Below are 15677 nucleotides of genomic sequence, written 5' to 3'. Positions count from 1 at the left end.
TTTATTCACCTTTAACCGTTTCAAGACATCCAGCACTTCCTCCTCTGTAATCTGGACATTTTGCAAGATGTCACCATCTATTTCCCTACAGTCTATATCTTCCATATCCTTTTCCACAGTAAATACTGATGCAAAATATTCATTTAGTATCTCTCCCATTTTCTGTGGCTCCACACAAAGGCTGCCTTGCTGATCTTTGAGCAGCCCTATTCTCTCCCTAGTTACCCTTCTGTCCTTAATATATTTGTAAAAACCCTTTGGATTCTCCTTAATTCTATTTGTCAAAGCTATCTCATGTCCCCTTTTTGCCCTCCTGATTTCCCTCTTAAGTATACTCCATACTGCCTTTATACTCTTGTAAGGATTCACAGGATCTATCCTGTCTATACCTGACATATGCTTCCTTCTTTTTCTTAACCAAACCCTCAATTTGTTTAGTCATCCAGCATTCCCTATACCTACCAGCCTTCCCATTCACCCAGACAGGAATATACTTTCTCTGGATTCTTGTTATTTCATTTCTGAAGGCTTCCCATTTTCCAGCCGTCCCTTTACCTGCAAACATCTGCCTCCAATCAGCTTTCGAAAGTTCTTGCTTAATACCGTCAAAATTGGCCTTTCTCCAATTTAGAACTTCAACTTTTAGATCTGGTCTATCCTTTTCCATCACTATTTTAAAACGAGTAGAATTATGGTCGCTGACCCCAAAGTACTCTTCCCACTGACACCTCAGTCACCTGCCCTGCCTTATTTCCCAAGAGTAGATCAAGTTTTGCACCTTCTCTAGTAGGTACATCCACATACTGGATCAGAAAATTGTCTTGTGCACACTTAAGAAATTCCTCTCCATCTAAACCTTTAACACTATGGCAGTCCCAGTCGATGTCCCAGAAAGGTAAAATCCCCTACCATAACTACCCTATTATTTTACAGATAGCGGAGATCTCCTTACAAATTTGTTTCTCAATTTCCCTCTGACTATTGAGGCGGTCTATAATACAATCCCAATAATGTGATCATCCCTTTCCTATTTCTCAGTTCCACCCAAATAATTTCCCTGGATGTATTTCTGGGAATATCCTCCCTCAGCACAGCTGTAATGCTATCCCTTATCAAAAATGCCACTCCCCCTCCTCTCTTGTCTCCCTTTCTATCCTTCCTGTAGCATTTGTATCCTGGAACATTAAGTTGCCAGTCCTGCCCATCCCTGAGCCATGTTTCCGTAATTGCTATGGTATCCCAGTCCCATGTTCCTAACCATGCCCTGAGTTCATCTGCCTTCTCTGTTAGGCCCCTTGCATTGAAATAAATGCAGTTTAATTTATTAGTCCTACCTTGTCCCTGCCTGCCCTGACTGTTTGACTCACTTCTATTCTCAGCTGTACCCATCTCAGATCGATCTCTTTCCTTATTATCTCCCTGGGTCCCACCACCCCCCCATCCTCCCCAACCTTAATAGTTTAAATCCTCCCAAGCAGTTCTAGGAAATTTCCCTGTCAGTATACTAGTCCCCTTCCAATTTAGGTGCAATCCGTCCTTCTTGGACAGGTCACTTCTACCCCAAAGAGATTCCAATGATCCAAAAATGTGAATCCTTCTCCCATACACCAGTTCCTCAGCCATGCATTCATCTGCTCTATCCTCCTATTCCTGCCCTCACTAGCTCGAAGCACTGGGAGTATTCCAGATATTACTACCCTTGAGGACCTCCTTTTTAAATTTCTGCCTAACTCTCTGTATTCTCCCTTCAGAGTCTCAACCTTTTCCATTCCAATGTCATTGGTTCCAACGTGGACAATGACCTCCTGGTGGCCCCTCTCCCCCATGAGAACATTCTGCACCCTCTCTGAGACATCCTTGACCCTGGCACCAGGGAAAGAACACACCATTCTGCTTTTTCTCTGCTGGCCACAGAAATGTCCATCTGTACCTCTGACTACAGAATCCCCTAACACAATTGATCTCTTGGAAGCCAACGTACCCCTCGTTGCATTAGAGCCAGTCTCAATACCAGAAACCTGGCTGTTCGTGCTACGTTCCCCTGAGAATCCATCACCCCCTACATTTTCCAAAGCAGCATACCTGTTTGAAATGGGTATATCCACAAAAGAGTCCTGCACTAGCTGCCTACCTCTCTTACCCTTCCAGGGGTTAACCCATCTATGTGACTTTTCCCCCTTCCTATAACTGCCATCCATCACGCAATGTTGCTGTTGCAAATTCCTAATCGCTTCTATCTGTCTCTCCAACTGATCCACTCAATCTGATAAGATTCGCATCCAACAGCATTTATGGCAGATATAATCGCCAGTAACCCTTAAACTTTCTTTAAACTCCCACATCTGACAAGAAGTACATATCACTGCAAAGGCCATTTTTGCTCCTTCACAGTCTACAGACCCAGAAAATAACATTGTCTTACTCCTCTACAAACGCTGCCCCAGGTTAAATTAATAGCAATGGCTTATATTTTAAGTTTAATCAAGAGACTTATCTCCAAAAACATATAATCAAGAAAGATTCCATTATACTCACTACTGCAGCCTTTCTCTTGGACAGACTTAAAACACCAATTAACTTATCTGATTCTGTGTTGTGAACTTGGCCCAACAGTTCCTCCAGGATCAGTTGTAAATTTCACTGTTTGTTAATTTTCCCAGATGTACTCCGATATCCAACGATACACGAATTCAAACAGCAAAGGCAGTAACTGCGCAGGCACTCTCTCTCTCTCTCTCTCTCTCTCTCCCTCCCTCTCCCTCTCTCTCCTGCACTGTCCTCACCATGTGCTTCCTTTGTCTGCACTTCTCCCTTTTAAACTGCTGTTGTTTTGACTATTTTTTCCAAAGTTTGATGTTTGCAAATACAAACCCAAATAATTCAAATAAATTTGATACTCGATGATGAAAAATCAACCTGAATTAATGCCAGAGAAAGAAAAACTGAATTGATTGTATAAAAACTACATGGCCATCACTGCAGGAATAAATATGCAGTCCAGCCTGTAATGAATTGGAAGCCAGCCGATGTTGTAGAGGCATTGTAGAAGTTTAAACAAATGTGTAGACTGGCAATTAGCAGATTTAGACAAGGTCCTAGGAAAGAAAAGATCAGCTACATCCTTCTGTTGGCATGAGAGAAAGTGTTAAATCTGTTCAATAGTTGGGAGCTAAGTGAAGACAATAGCAAAAACCACACAAGATTTTTTGAAATCAAAAATTGCTGGGAAAATCTCAGCAAGTCTGGCAGCATCTGTAGCGAGAAGCAGATTTAACATTTCAAGTTCAGCACACATCTGCAGCCAAAGTCAAATCTTCAAATTCATCAATATAAATTTCAAGATCTGAGGTAGGAATCAGATAAACCAATTGACAATTTCCTGACAGATTGAAAGTTCAGCCAGAAAATGTCATTTTAAAAGATGAAAAGCTGTCAGATCAGTTCATTTGGGCCTCTGCACACCCTGAAGTACACAAAGGACTAGCTCACATTGTCACAGGCTGTAGATACTAACAGAGCACATGAAGCTATGAATAGCCAAATGAAGACGCTGACTGCCCAAATGGCTTAGTTCCAGTTAAGGTAAGAGAAAGGTAGCAGGATAGCAGATAGCAAGCAACAATTTGATTTCAGCTAATCAGCATGGTTTCGTCAAGGGCAGGTCATGTCTCACAAACCTCATTGAGTTATTTGAGAAGGTGACCAAGCATGTAGATGAGGGTAGGGCAGTTGACGTGGTATACATGGACTTCAGTAAAGCCTTTGATCAGGTTCCACATGGTAGGCTGTTGGGGAAAATGCAAAGGCATGGGATTGAGGGTGATTTAGTAGTTTGGATTAGAAACTGGCTTTCTGAAAGAAGGCAGCGAGTGGTGGTTGATGGAAAATATTCAGCCTGGAGTCCAGTTATTAGTGGTGTGCCACAAGGATCTGTTTTGGGACCACTGCTGTTTGTCATTTTTATAAATAACTTAGACACAGGCAGAGGTGGATGGATTAGTAAATTTGTAGATGACACTGAAGTCGGTAGAGTAGTGGACAGTTTGGAAGAATGTTACAGGTTGCAGGGGAACTTGGATAAACTGCAGAATTGGGCTGAGAGGTGGCAGATGGAGTTCAACACAGCTAAATGTGAGGTGATACGTTTTGGGAAGAATAACAAGAAGGCAGAGTAATAGGTCAATGGAAAGATTGTTGGTAATGTGGATGTGCAGAGGGATCTTAGTGTCCATGTACATAGATCCCTGAAAGTTGCCACCCAGGTTGATAGTGCTGTTAAGAAGGCATACAATGTGTTAGATTTCATTGGTAGAGGGATTGATTCTGGAGCTGCAATATTATACTGCAACTATACAAAATGCTAGTACAGCTGCACTTGGAATATTACATACATTTCTGGTCACCCATATTTTGGGAAGGATGTGGGAGCATTAGAAAAGGTGCGGAGGAGATTTACCAGGATGTTGCCTGGTCTGGAGGGAAGGTCTTATGAGGAAAGGCTGAGAGACTTGGGTCTGTTCTCATTGGAAAGAAGAAGGTTAAGAGGGGATTTGATAGAGACATACAGGATGATCAAAGGATTAGATAGGGTGGACAGTGCAAGTCTTTTTCCTAAGATGATCATGTTAGCTTGTACGAGGGGACATAACTACAAACTGAGAGGTGATAGATTTAAGACAGATGTCAGAGGCAACGTCTTTACTCAGAGAGTGATAAGGGTGTGGAATGCCCTGCCTGCCAATGTAGTTAACTCAGCCACTTTAGGGAGATTTAAACAATCCTTGGATAAGCACATGAATGATGATGGGATAGTGTAGGGGACGAGCTGAGAATAGTTCACAGGTTAGCGCAACATTGAGAGCCGAAGGGCCTGTTCTGTGCTGTATTGTTCTATGTTCTACGTTCTGACTGAAATTGCAACAAAAGAAAATACACCAGACAGAGAAGAAGGGTGCAAGAACTGTGAACAACCAAATGATTTCACAGTCAGAAGGAAATGGCATCCATATGGATTAGACTGCAGACCATGTGGAAACCCAAATCTTTGAGAAAAGATGTAAAACAAAACAAAAACAGCTAATGAGTTATCAGAGACAGAGCCACAGGCTGAATAAGAAGTCTAAAGAACCAAAATGTCTATGCTATAGAAGATGACAATGAGTTTGGCAATACATTAGTTGTAGCAACCATATACCTACAAGAAACGTCTGGATACCACAATACCCAGAGAAAAGATTGCACAACTAGTCAGATCAGGACAAGGGTGAGAAATAAACCCACAACCATCATCTTAAGTTAAAATTTGATACCATACCATACTGTAACATTTTACCAGTTAGACTATATCAAGACTGTCTTATAGTTATGTGGAAGTAAATTAGTATCCTAGAGAAAACACTATAAAGCCAGGCAACATCACATTATTTGACAGCTAGGAATAACACAAATGAGACACACAAAGGAAATTATATTGACTGTATGTTTCATGGCACTGTAACAAATGGTCCTGCTATTCTGGATTTGAGCAGTTGTGAGGAGCTGCAGCTTATCTCTGTAAATCTTGAGATGAATAAGGTGACACTGAAGGTTGGAGGGAAATCCTCTGAAAAGCATCCTCTGATCATAAGTAAAGTAAATCTGATTCAAATGTAACTAGAGTGTTTTGACAAAATCTTTGAATACTTTGAAGATTTTGTGCATCACATCAACAGTGACCCAGTGACGAAGCTAGTGATTCATTCACTATGTACCAACGAACTAAAAGAAAAGCTTGGAAGAGAGCTCTAAAGATGGAAGAAAAACTAGAATTACAGAGCTCACAGACTAGGAAAATTCCATTCCATTGTCATGAGCAAGAAATCAAAGAGGTATTTAAATATTTGCCTCAATCACAAAACAATAATCAAGTAATAAACAGGTATCCTTGCCTTATTCCAAAACTGAAAAAAAAAACACCCATTACTATCATGGACAAATGCTTTCAACCAGCTTGATACCATAAATGGCTATGGGAACATACAGCTGAAAAAGGAATCTTCACTGTTCAGGGAATTACAGGTATACAGTCATACAGCATAGAAACAGGCCCTTCACTCACCATGCCTATGCCAACCAACAGACAGTAAAAAGTGAGGTCTGCAGATGCTGGAGATCAGAGCTGAAAATGTGTTGCTGGTTAAAGCACAGCAGGTTAGGCAGCATCCAAGGAACAGGAAATTCGACGTTTCGGGCCAGAATTCCTGATGAAGGGCTCTGGCCCGAAACGTCGAATTTCCTGTTCCTTGGATGCTGCCTAACCTGCTGTGCTTTAACCAGCAACACATTTTCAGCAACCAACAGACACCAAATTATAATAATCCCATTTACCTGCACTTGGTCCGTAGCCTAATATGCTCTGGCACTTTAACTGCATATCCAGATGCTTCATAAACATTAGGAAAAATATTCAACATACTCTTGGGCCAAATGTGTTCCAGCAAGAAGTAGGCAAGAGTTACCTAGGACATAAAGGATCCGTGAGACCACAGTCTACCTTAAGCCATTGAGAGAACTAGAAAACTGGGATCAAGCCAAATGCAGACAAATGTGTTGTGAAGGTAATAAAAGGATTGTAAATGGAGTAGACAGCTGACAGAATATAATTGAATTCTGAAAACATCACAGCCAGGAGGGCTCTACTAGTGCTTTGACTGAATGCTCTTCTAAGCTGACAAAATTTCCCACCAGTAGATCCAAGTCAGAAAATAGTGTGACAATAATATGTTTTTAAGAGGTGTATTTTGTCCTGGTTTTCTTTTTGTGAAGAGATGTTGAGACAGAGGTGTGAGCAATCTGCTTCAAGCCAGTAAAGTAAACAACTTGTAAGGCCTTCGGTTTTTTTAAAAGTTGGAACAAAAGAAACAGCCTGAATTACGGTCAAATTTCCACAGAGCCAGGACTGTTTTAAGTTTTAGTCTTCAATAGCAGTTGCTACAGTCTTGAAGCTGGATGTGGAAGCTCTTTTTCCTCTCTGTTACAGCTAAAAGCTGGCAACTTTCAGGGATCTATGTACATGGACACCAAGATCCCTCTGCACATCCACATTAACAACAATCTTTCCATTGACCTATTACTCTGCCTTCTTGTTATTCTTCCCAAAACGTATCACCTCACATTTAGCTCTGTTGAACTCCATCTGCCACCTCTCAGCCCAATTCTGCAGTTTATCCAAGTTCCCCTGCAACCTGTGACATTCTTCCAAACTGTCCACTACTCTACCGACTTTAGTTACCAACCTCAGAGTTCTTAGCTTCTGGCTTGCCTTTGTAGCTGCAGTGGCTAGGCCAGTAAATTCTTTGGACAATGGTGACCCTAAGCACAGTTGATGGGGACAGAGGAAGGGAAGATGGCCACAGTGTTAAATGCTAATTGCATTGTAGCCTAGCATGAATGCCTGTTACCACCTATCAACACAAACTAAAATGTTGTCCCAATCTTGTTACTTGCTACCGAGAGCTACTCATCTCAAGGGCAATTCGTTGCAAAAATGTTGGCCTTGCTACTGATGCCTACATCTCATAAAAGATAAATTTAAAAAGTCTTCAGCGACAACAAAGATGTTGTCAAGATTCATAATCTTTGTGGAATCCACTTTGCCCAGTCATTTATTAATAACACATGGAGTGAATTGAATTATCTAAAGAAATAATCAGTAGTAGTGTATTTTTGGCAGTACAAACTCAATGGGCTGTAGGCCTCTTCTGTACCCTTTGATTCAATGACATCTAGAATTGTGGGGCTATTACCTTCAAACGCCTCTTTGCACCTTGTTTATATTGCTTTGTTTCACATTGCAGGGTGAAACTAACCGAATTATTGCATCACACTCAATGAATAAGAATTCCTCCAGGTCTCATTGCATCTTCACAGTGTATGTCGAGGTAAGCTTGGTCTTGATTCCTTTGGCTTGTAATTCTCTTATTTGATGTGATTTGATTTGATGTATTATTGTCATGTGTAATGAGATATAGTGTTAAGTATTGTTTTGTGGGCTATCCAGGCAATTCAGACCTTACATAAATATAACGGAAGAGAACAGAATGCAGAATATTGTGTTCCAGTTATAAAGAAAGCACAGAGAAACATCAACTCTGGTACATGAGGGGTCTATTGAAAAGTCTGACAACAGTAGAAGTTGTCCTTGAATCTATTGGTATGTGTTTTCAAACTTCCGTATCTTCTGCCTGACAGAAGAGGATGGAAGAGAGTATAACAGGGGTGGGAGGGGTCTTTGATAATGATAGCTGCCTTCCCGAGGCAACAAGAAGTTTAGATAGAGTCAATGGAAAGAAGGTTAGTTTACATCATGGACTGGGCTATGTTCATTACCCTCTGTAATTCCTTAAGGTCTTGAGCAGAGCAGTTGCCATATGAAACTGTGATGCATCCAGATGCGATGCTTTCTATGGTGCATTTGTAAAAATTAGTATAAGTAATATGTGCATGCTGAATTTCCTTAGCTTTCTGGTGAAGTAAAGTATTGGTGTACTTCCTTGAATGTAGCGTCAACACGGATAGACCAGAACAGATTATTGGTGATATTTATTTCTGGGAACTTGAAGCTCTTGATCATCTCCATCTCAGCACCATGATACAGACAGGGACATTTCCTCTACTCCATTTCCTGATGTCGATGACCTGCTCCTTTGTTTTGCTGATATTGAGGGAGAGATTGTAATCTTTACACGATTAAGTTCTCTATCTCTTTCCTGTACTTTATCATTGTTGTTTGGAATCCGGCCCACATTGGTAGGTTGGATCTAAAACTTGTCAATGGATTTCGAGCAGTGGTTAATGTATATGGAGTATAGTAAGGGATTGATTATGCAGCCTTGTGGGGCACCAGTGTTGAGGATTATCTTGAAGGAGGTGTTGTCACCTACCCTTACTGATTGTGGTCTGCAGGTTAGCAAGTCAAGGACTCAGTGCAGAGTGGGGTGCAGAGTCCTAGGTCTTGGAGCTTGGAGATGAGTTTGGTTGGAACTACAGTGTTGAAGGTAGAGCTAAAGTCAATAAATAGGAGTCTGATGTAAGCGTCCTTGTTATCCAGATGTTGCAGGGGTGAGTGTTGAGCCAGAGAGATGGCATCTGCCCTGGACCTGTTGCAATATTAAGTGAAATGTAGCAGATCAAGGCAATCTGGGAGGCTGACGATGATAAGTGCCATTGCTAACCTCTCAAAGCCCTTCAAAATGATGGATGTCAGAGCCAATAGGTGGTGGTCATTAAGGTATGCTGCCAGATTATTCTTTGGCACTGAGATGATAGTGATCTTCTTGAAGCAAGTGGGAACCTCAGATCAGAGTAAGGAGACGTTAAGGATGTCTGCAAATTACTCCCTGTCAGCTGGTCGGCATAGGATCTGAGTGCATGGCCCCAGACTCCATCCAGTCCAGTCACTTTCCATGAGTTCACTTTCAAGAAGGCCAATCTGATATCTGCAGCAGTAACTGTGGGTGCAGGTGCACCCGAGGCTGTCGAAGCAGGTGACATCATTTCGCTGACCTTCTGTTCAAAACAAGCATAGAATGCATTGAGCTCGTTGGGGAGGGATGCATTATTGCCAACGATTCAACCCAACTTCACTTTATAACCCGTTATATCATGTAAGCATTGCCACAATCGACGTGTGTTTGTGTGATTAGTCTGAGACTCTAGTTTAGTCTGTCTCGGCATCCCTGTTGGCTTTGCAAAGGCCGAATCTAGATTTCCTGTATATGTTAGGGTCACCCTAACTCGAAAACCTCAGACCTGTACTTCAGTAGGCAGTGGATCTCCCAGTACATCCATGCTTTCTGGTTAGAATCATAGAAGAATCATAGAATCCCTACATTATGGAAGCATGGCCATCTGGCCCATCGAGTCCACACTGACCTTCTGAAGAGCATCCCACCCAGACCTACCCCTCCACGCTATCCGTGTAACCCTGCATTTCCCATGGCTAATCCACCTAGCCTGCACATGCCTGGACATTATGGGCAATTTAATATGAGCTATCCACCTAATGTGCGCACCTTTGGTCAGGGAACACTTGCATTAACTTCCTTAGCACACACTCCTCTACACAGTTACTGATGACGTTTGTGACAATAGTGGCATTCTCATTTAGGTTAGCTGCTGAGTTATTGAATATGGACCAGTCCACTGACTCCAAGCAGTCACGTAGGAGTTCATCCTTTACTTCAGGCCAGCACTGTAAGCCATTCCTTCAACTCAATGGATTAATCTCACAGACTACCTGAACAGAAACTGTGTTACTCATTTATTCAAATCTTGTTAATTTCATAACTTGAGCTTGAAAAAAATGCAAAATTTCATGTTATGCAACTTTATGTTTTTTGTTTTGGGAAAAAGTTTTATTCATATTAGCAAAATATCTGTGTTCACAGAAGAACCTTTAATATCAGAAACAAAAACAGAAATTGCTGGAAGACCAAAGCAGGTCTGGCAACACAGTTAACATTTTGGGTCCAGTTGACCCCTCCTCAGAAGTGATAGTATAATTGTTAACTCTGATTTGTCTTCACAGGTTCTGCCAGACTTGCCGAACTTTTTCAGCAATTTCTGTTTTTGTTTCTGATTTACAGCGATTTTTATTTAGAATTTTTAATATGGTTGAAATGCTAATTAATTAGAATTTCCATACTGTATAAGTAATGAAACATAAATTCTCAATTGTCTTCAGAATCAATGCACACCTAAATCCATTGTGCTCTGATTGTTTAGTGCCAGATGCTCAGCAGGAGTTGCCTGCTATAGGACCTTCTTTCAGGTTCTGAGACTGCAAGATAAATCAAAAACTTGCCCCTTAGGTCCCTTTTAAATGTTTTCCCCTCTCACCCTAAACCTATGCTCTCTAGTTCTGGCTCCACCCCCACCCCCCGAAAGACCTTGTCTATTTACCCTATCCATGCCCCTCATGATTTTATAAACCTCCATAAGGTCACCCCTCAGCTTCCGACTCTCCAGGGAAAATAGCCCCAACTTATTCAGCCTCTCCCTATCGCTCAAATCCTTCAACCCTGGCAACATCCTTGTAAATTCTTTCTGAATCCTTTCAAGTTTCACAACATCCTTCCGACAGGATGCACACAATATTCCAAAAGTGGCCTAACCAATGTACTATACAGCCACAGCATGACCTCCCAACTCATACTCAATGCTCTGTCCAATAAAGGAAAGCATACCAAATGCCTTCTTCACTATCCTATCTACCTGCGAGTCTACTTTCAAGGAACTATGAACCTGCACTCCAAGGTCTAGTTTGGTCAGAGACTTGAGTTCTAAGGAATGTTTTAAAGGAGAAAATAGGAGTAGGGCGACAAGAGAAGCATAACATTAAACTGGAGCTTGCTGTCTTAAAACCAAACCCTATTTTTGAGTTATGTCATTGAAGGGCAGCATGTAGTTGAGAAATAAGAGTGAGTCAAGAATAGATTCTTAGGGGAACACCAGAGATAACTGCAAAAGTAAGAGGAAGCTATTAAACTGACTTTCTGACTATGATTACTCAGATAATAACGGAGCCAGTTAGAGCAGTAAAAACTCAGCTGGCTGGCAGTGGAGAGACATTGGAGGAGAGTGATGTGATCAACTGTGTCAAAGGCTGCAGATACCTGTAGGTCAAGAAGGACAAGGAGGAATAGTTTATTTTTGTCACAGCAACATAGGATACCATTTGTGATTTTGGAAAAAGATGTCTTGGTACTGTGGTAGTGGCAAAATCCTAATTGGAGGGATGCAAACAAGGAGCTCTGGTAAGAATGGGCACAGATTTGAAAGGCAATAACACATTCAAGGACTTTACAAAGGAACGGGACAAGTTGTACCATTTCTCTTTATGTTCTCACGCTGTAGAATAAAGCAACTTATCGATGTCTACCTGGTATGTTGTTAAAAGATATTTTTTCAGTCCACCTTTGAGAATATTGGAGACACATATTCAAAAAAATCTATGTATATCTATTTGAGGTCACACTGGTACTATTGTTGTGCCATCACCAGAAGGTATTGGACAATGTGAATCTGTGGTATGGATCACTGAGCAGTTGTCACAGGTTTCTCAGCCTCATGGGAGCCAATGAATAGTTGTCAAAACATTAATGTTTTTCTTTCAATTGACTTACAAGTAGTTTCTGTTTGTAACAAAATGTTTAGCATTGCCCATCTTTAATTTTCCATCTTTGTTTGCAGACTCGATGGAAGGAGGCTTCAGAAGTCAAGTTTTTGGCCTCAAAGCTTAACATGGTGGACCTTGCAGGTTCTGAGCGTTTGGGAAAAACAGGAGTGAGTAGCAATCAAACTGTTTCATTCCATTGTTTAATCTGTCAAATTGGTTAATTTGCTGGTTCCCAAGTCAGATCATTTTGAACTGTGGCCAATTCACCCTTTAATTTTTTTTTGTAGTGAGCTGATGATTTATTTAAGTTCATGACCACTTTAAACTCTTTTAGCTCTCTTAAAGGGATTTGCAGAATTACAGAATTGTTATAGCACAGAAGGAAGCCACTTGGCCCATCATATGTATGTCAGTTCTCGAAACGAGCACCTTATTTAGTACCTTTGTCATGATATATCCATATAACACTACACAAAATTCCTGTTCAAATAACCATCTGATTCCTTTCTGAATACCTCAACTGAACCTGCCTCCATCATGCTCTAGCTAAACTATTCGTTGCATGAAAAAGATTTTCCTTATCCTGCTTTCATTTCTTTCTTGATTAATTTAAATTTGTGGCCTCTTGTTCTCTATGTTTTCACGAGTGGGAACATTTTCTCCCAAGTTACTATGTCCAGACTGCTCCTGAATTTGGTTATTTCTATTGGATCTCCTCTCAGCCTTCTCTTCTCGGCCTTCTCTTCACAAAATGAAAGAGGACTAACTTTGATTTGATTTGATGTAATTTATTACTGTCCCATGTACTGAGGTATAGTGAAAAGTGGTGTGAAAAGAATATTGAAAAGAAACTTGTCCAACCTGTCATCATTACTGATCTGCTGGAACCATTCTAATAAACATCTCATATGCTTGCTGTAGTGTCTTGACACTTTTCTCAAAGTGTTGTGCCCAGAACTGGAGTAAGATTTCATCCAGACTGCACTAATGTCTCAAATAGGTTCAAAAAGTCTCCTTATTCTTGTAATTATACTATTAATAAAACCTTGGTCATTGTAGTCTCTTGACCTGTTCTACCAGCTGTAATGACTTGTGCACAGGTGCACCCAGATCCCTCTGCTCTTAAAATCATAGAATCATACAGTACAGAAGAGGCCTTTCAGCTCATTGAGTCTGTAAACCAAAATATACAACTACATACACTAGTCCCACTTTCCTGCACTAGGCCCATAGCCTTGAATATTATGACATTTCAAGTGTTCATTCAAGTTCTTTTGAAAGATTCTGAGGTTTCCTGCCTCAACTTGAATTAATTCAGAAAAGATTTACAAGCATGTTGCCTAGGATTGGAGGGTTTGAGCTACAGGGAATGGCTAAATAGGCTGGGGCTACTTTTCCCGGAACTTCAGAGGCTGAAGTTTATACAAATTTATAAAATCATGAGAGGCACGGATAAGGTGAATAGTCAAAGTCTTTTTCCCATGTTAGGGGAGGCCAAAACTAGAAGTAATAGATTTAAGGTGAGAGAGGAAAGATTTAAAAGGGACCTAAAGGGCAATTTCTTCACGCAGAGGATGGTGCGTGTACAGCATGAGCTGCCAGGGGAATTGGTGGAGGTTGGTAAAATTACAATTTTTAAAAGCCATCTGGATGGGTACATGAATAGAAAGTGTTCAGAGGAATATGGGTCAAATGCTGGAAAATGGGACTAGATTAGGTTAGGATATCTGGTCAGCATGGACGAGTTGGACTGCAGGGTCTGTTTCCGTGCTGTGCAGCTCTACGACTCTATAACTACTCTCCTAGGCACAGTATTTCAGACCCCACTACAGTCTGAGTGAAAATTGGTTTCCTCAAATCCCCTCTAAATCTCCTGTCTTTCTCTTTAAAATTATGCCATCTTGTTTGACTAAGGGGAAGAGCTGCTTTCTATTCACCATGACCATGTCCCTCCTAATCTTATACACCTTTATCAGATCCACCGTCAATCTTCGCTGCTCCAAAGAAAACAATCTGAGCTATCTAGCTCTCTTGATAGCTGCAATGTTCCAGCCCAGGCAAGATCTGATGAACCTCTTCTGCATCCTGTCCAGTGCAATCACATCCTATCTAAGTGCGGTGTTCAGAACTGCACACAGAACTCCTGCTATGGCCTAAACAAAGTTCTGTGTACAGCTCTAACATGGCATCACTGCTCTTATAATCTGTGCCATGACTAATAAAGGCAAGAATCCCTTCTTAACTACCCTATTCATGTGTTCTGCCACCTTCTGGGATCTGTGGATTAGCACCCTAAATTTGATGTGTTCCTCTGAGCTTCTTACTGTTTTGCCATTTATTGAGTACTCCCTTGCCTTGTTCCACCTGCTATTGATCTTCCCATCTGACCAATATGTTTATATCCTCCTGTAACCTAACACCTTCCACTCCACTGTCAACTACCAGCCAATTGTTATGTCATCTACAAATTTACTTAATTCCTCTCACATTCTCATCTACATCACTTAGGAATATCACAAACAATAAGAGACCAGCACTGATCCCTGTGTTATGCCACTGCACACCAGTCTCCAGTCGCACAAACAGCTCGCCACCACCATCCTCTGCATCCTGTCGCCAATTTTGAGTCAGCTTGTCAAGTTACCCTGGATCCCATGACCTTCTTTATCAGTTTCCCATATGGAGCTGTGTTGTTTAGCCGCCTTCATACTTGTTATATGTATTTTTTTAGTTTCATCCAATCCTGAATATTCCTCTGGCACCCACATTAGAGTTGTATTTCCTCTGGCACCCACATTAGAGTTGTATTTCCTCTGGCATCCACATTAGAATTGCACCATTTATCTTACAGCATACCTCCACGTTCTTTCTACCAAACTGTATCACTTCACAGTTCTCCACATTGATTTAATCTGCGGCCCATCCATTCACTCTACGAATTTGTCCTCTGCACTATTGTCCTTGCTTATAGTTTATAGTGGTTCCAACTTTTGTATCATTGGAAGTTTTGAAATTGTAGCCTGTCCAAAATTATAGTTCACACAGTAACTTTGACTCCTGTATGGAGGACACTGTTACATTGCTGAATCACTGACTCACTACATTAGCTATAATCCTTCTAATGAGTATCATGCCAAGGAACAAAAGTGGTTGGGAACCTTAGCAATGAATATAACACAATTTGCTTAGTATCTAGAATAAGATTACTTGCTGAACATTACAGCGAGTAAATTTGATTTTGAGTACTACAGGAACTCAGCAAGGTTCCACAAATGGCAATAAGATAAATGACTAGTTTATCTCTTTTTAGTGGTATATTTTGAGAGATAAATACATTTTATAGTAGGATTACTGATAACCATGAATGGGCAAAGAAAACCTGAGATCATAGAAATTTATGGCATAGAAGGAGGCCATTTTATCCATCATGTCTGTGTTGGTTCTTTGAAAATAAAGACATATTCAGTTCCACATCTCTGCTTATTGTCCATAACCCTGACAGCAATGCTGAGGGACAAGG

General features: G+C 40.9%; 1 protein-coding gene across 1 annotated transcript in view; it reads left to right on the top strand.

Annotated features, from left to right (window-relative positions):
• kif9 (kinesin family member 9) overlaps positions 1–15677 on the top strand; it is a 111906-nt gene that overhangs the window by 19245 nt on the left and 76984 nt on the right. Inside the window, exons 5-6 of the mRNA XM_060824046.1 lie at positions 7836–7919; positions 12232–12324. Coding sequence (XP_060680029.1) covers positions 7836–7919; positions 12232–12324 — 177 coding nt within the window. The remainder of the gene's footprint in view (positions 1–7835; positions 7920–12231; positions 12325–15677) is intronic.

Source organism: Hemiscyllium ocellatum, chromosome 4, assembly GCF_020745735.1.
Source record: "Hemiscyllium ocellatum isolate sHemOce1 chromosome 4, sHemOce1.pat.X.cur, whole genome shotgun sequence".
Lineage (NCBI taxonomy): Eukaryota > Metazoa > Chordata > Chondrichthyes > Orectolobiformes > Hemiscylliidae > Hemiscyllium > Hemiscyllium ocellatum.
This window is presented reverse-complemented; position numbering and strand designations above follow the sequence as displayed.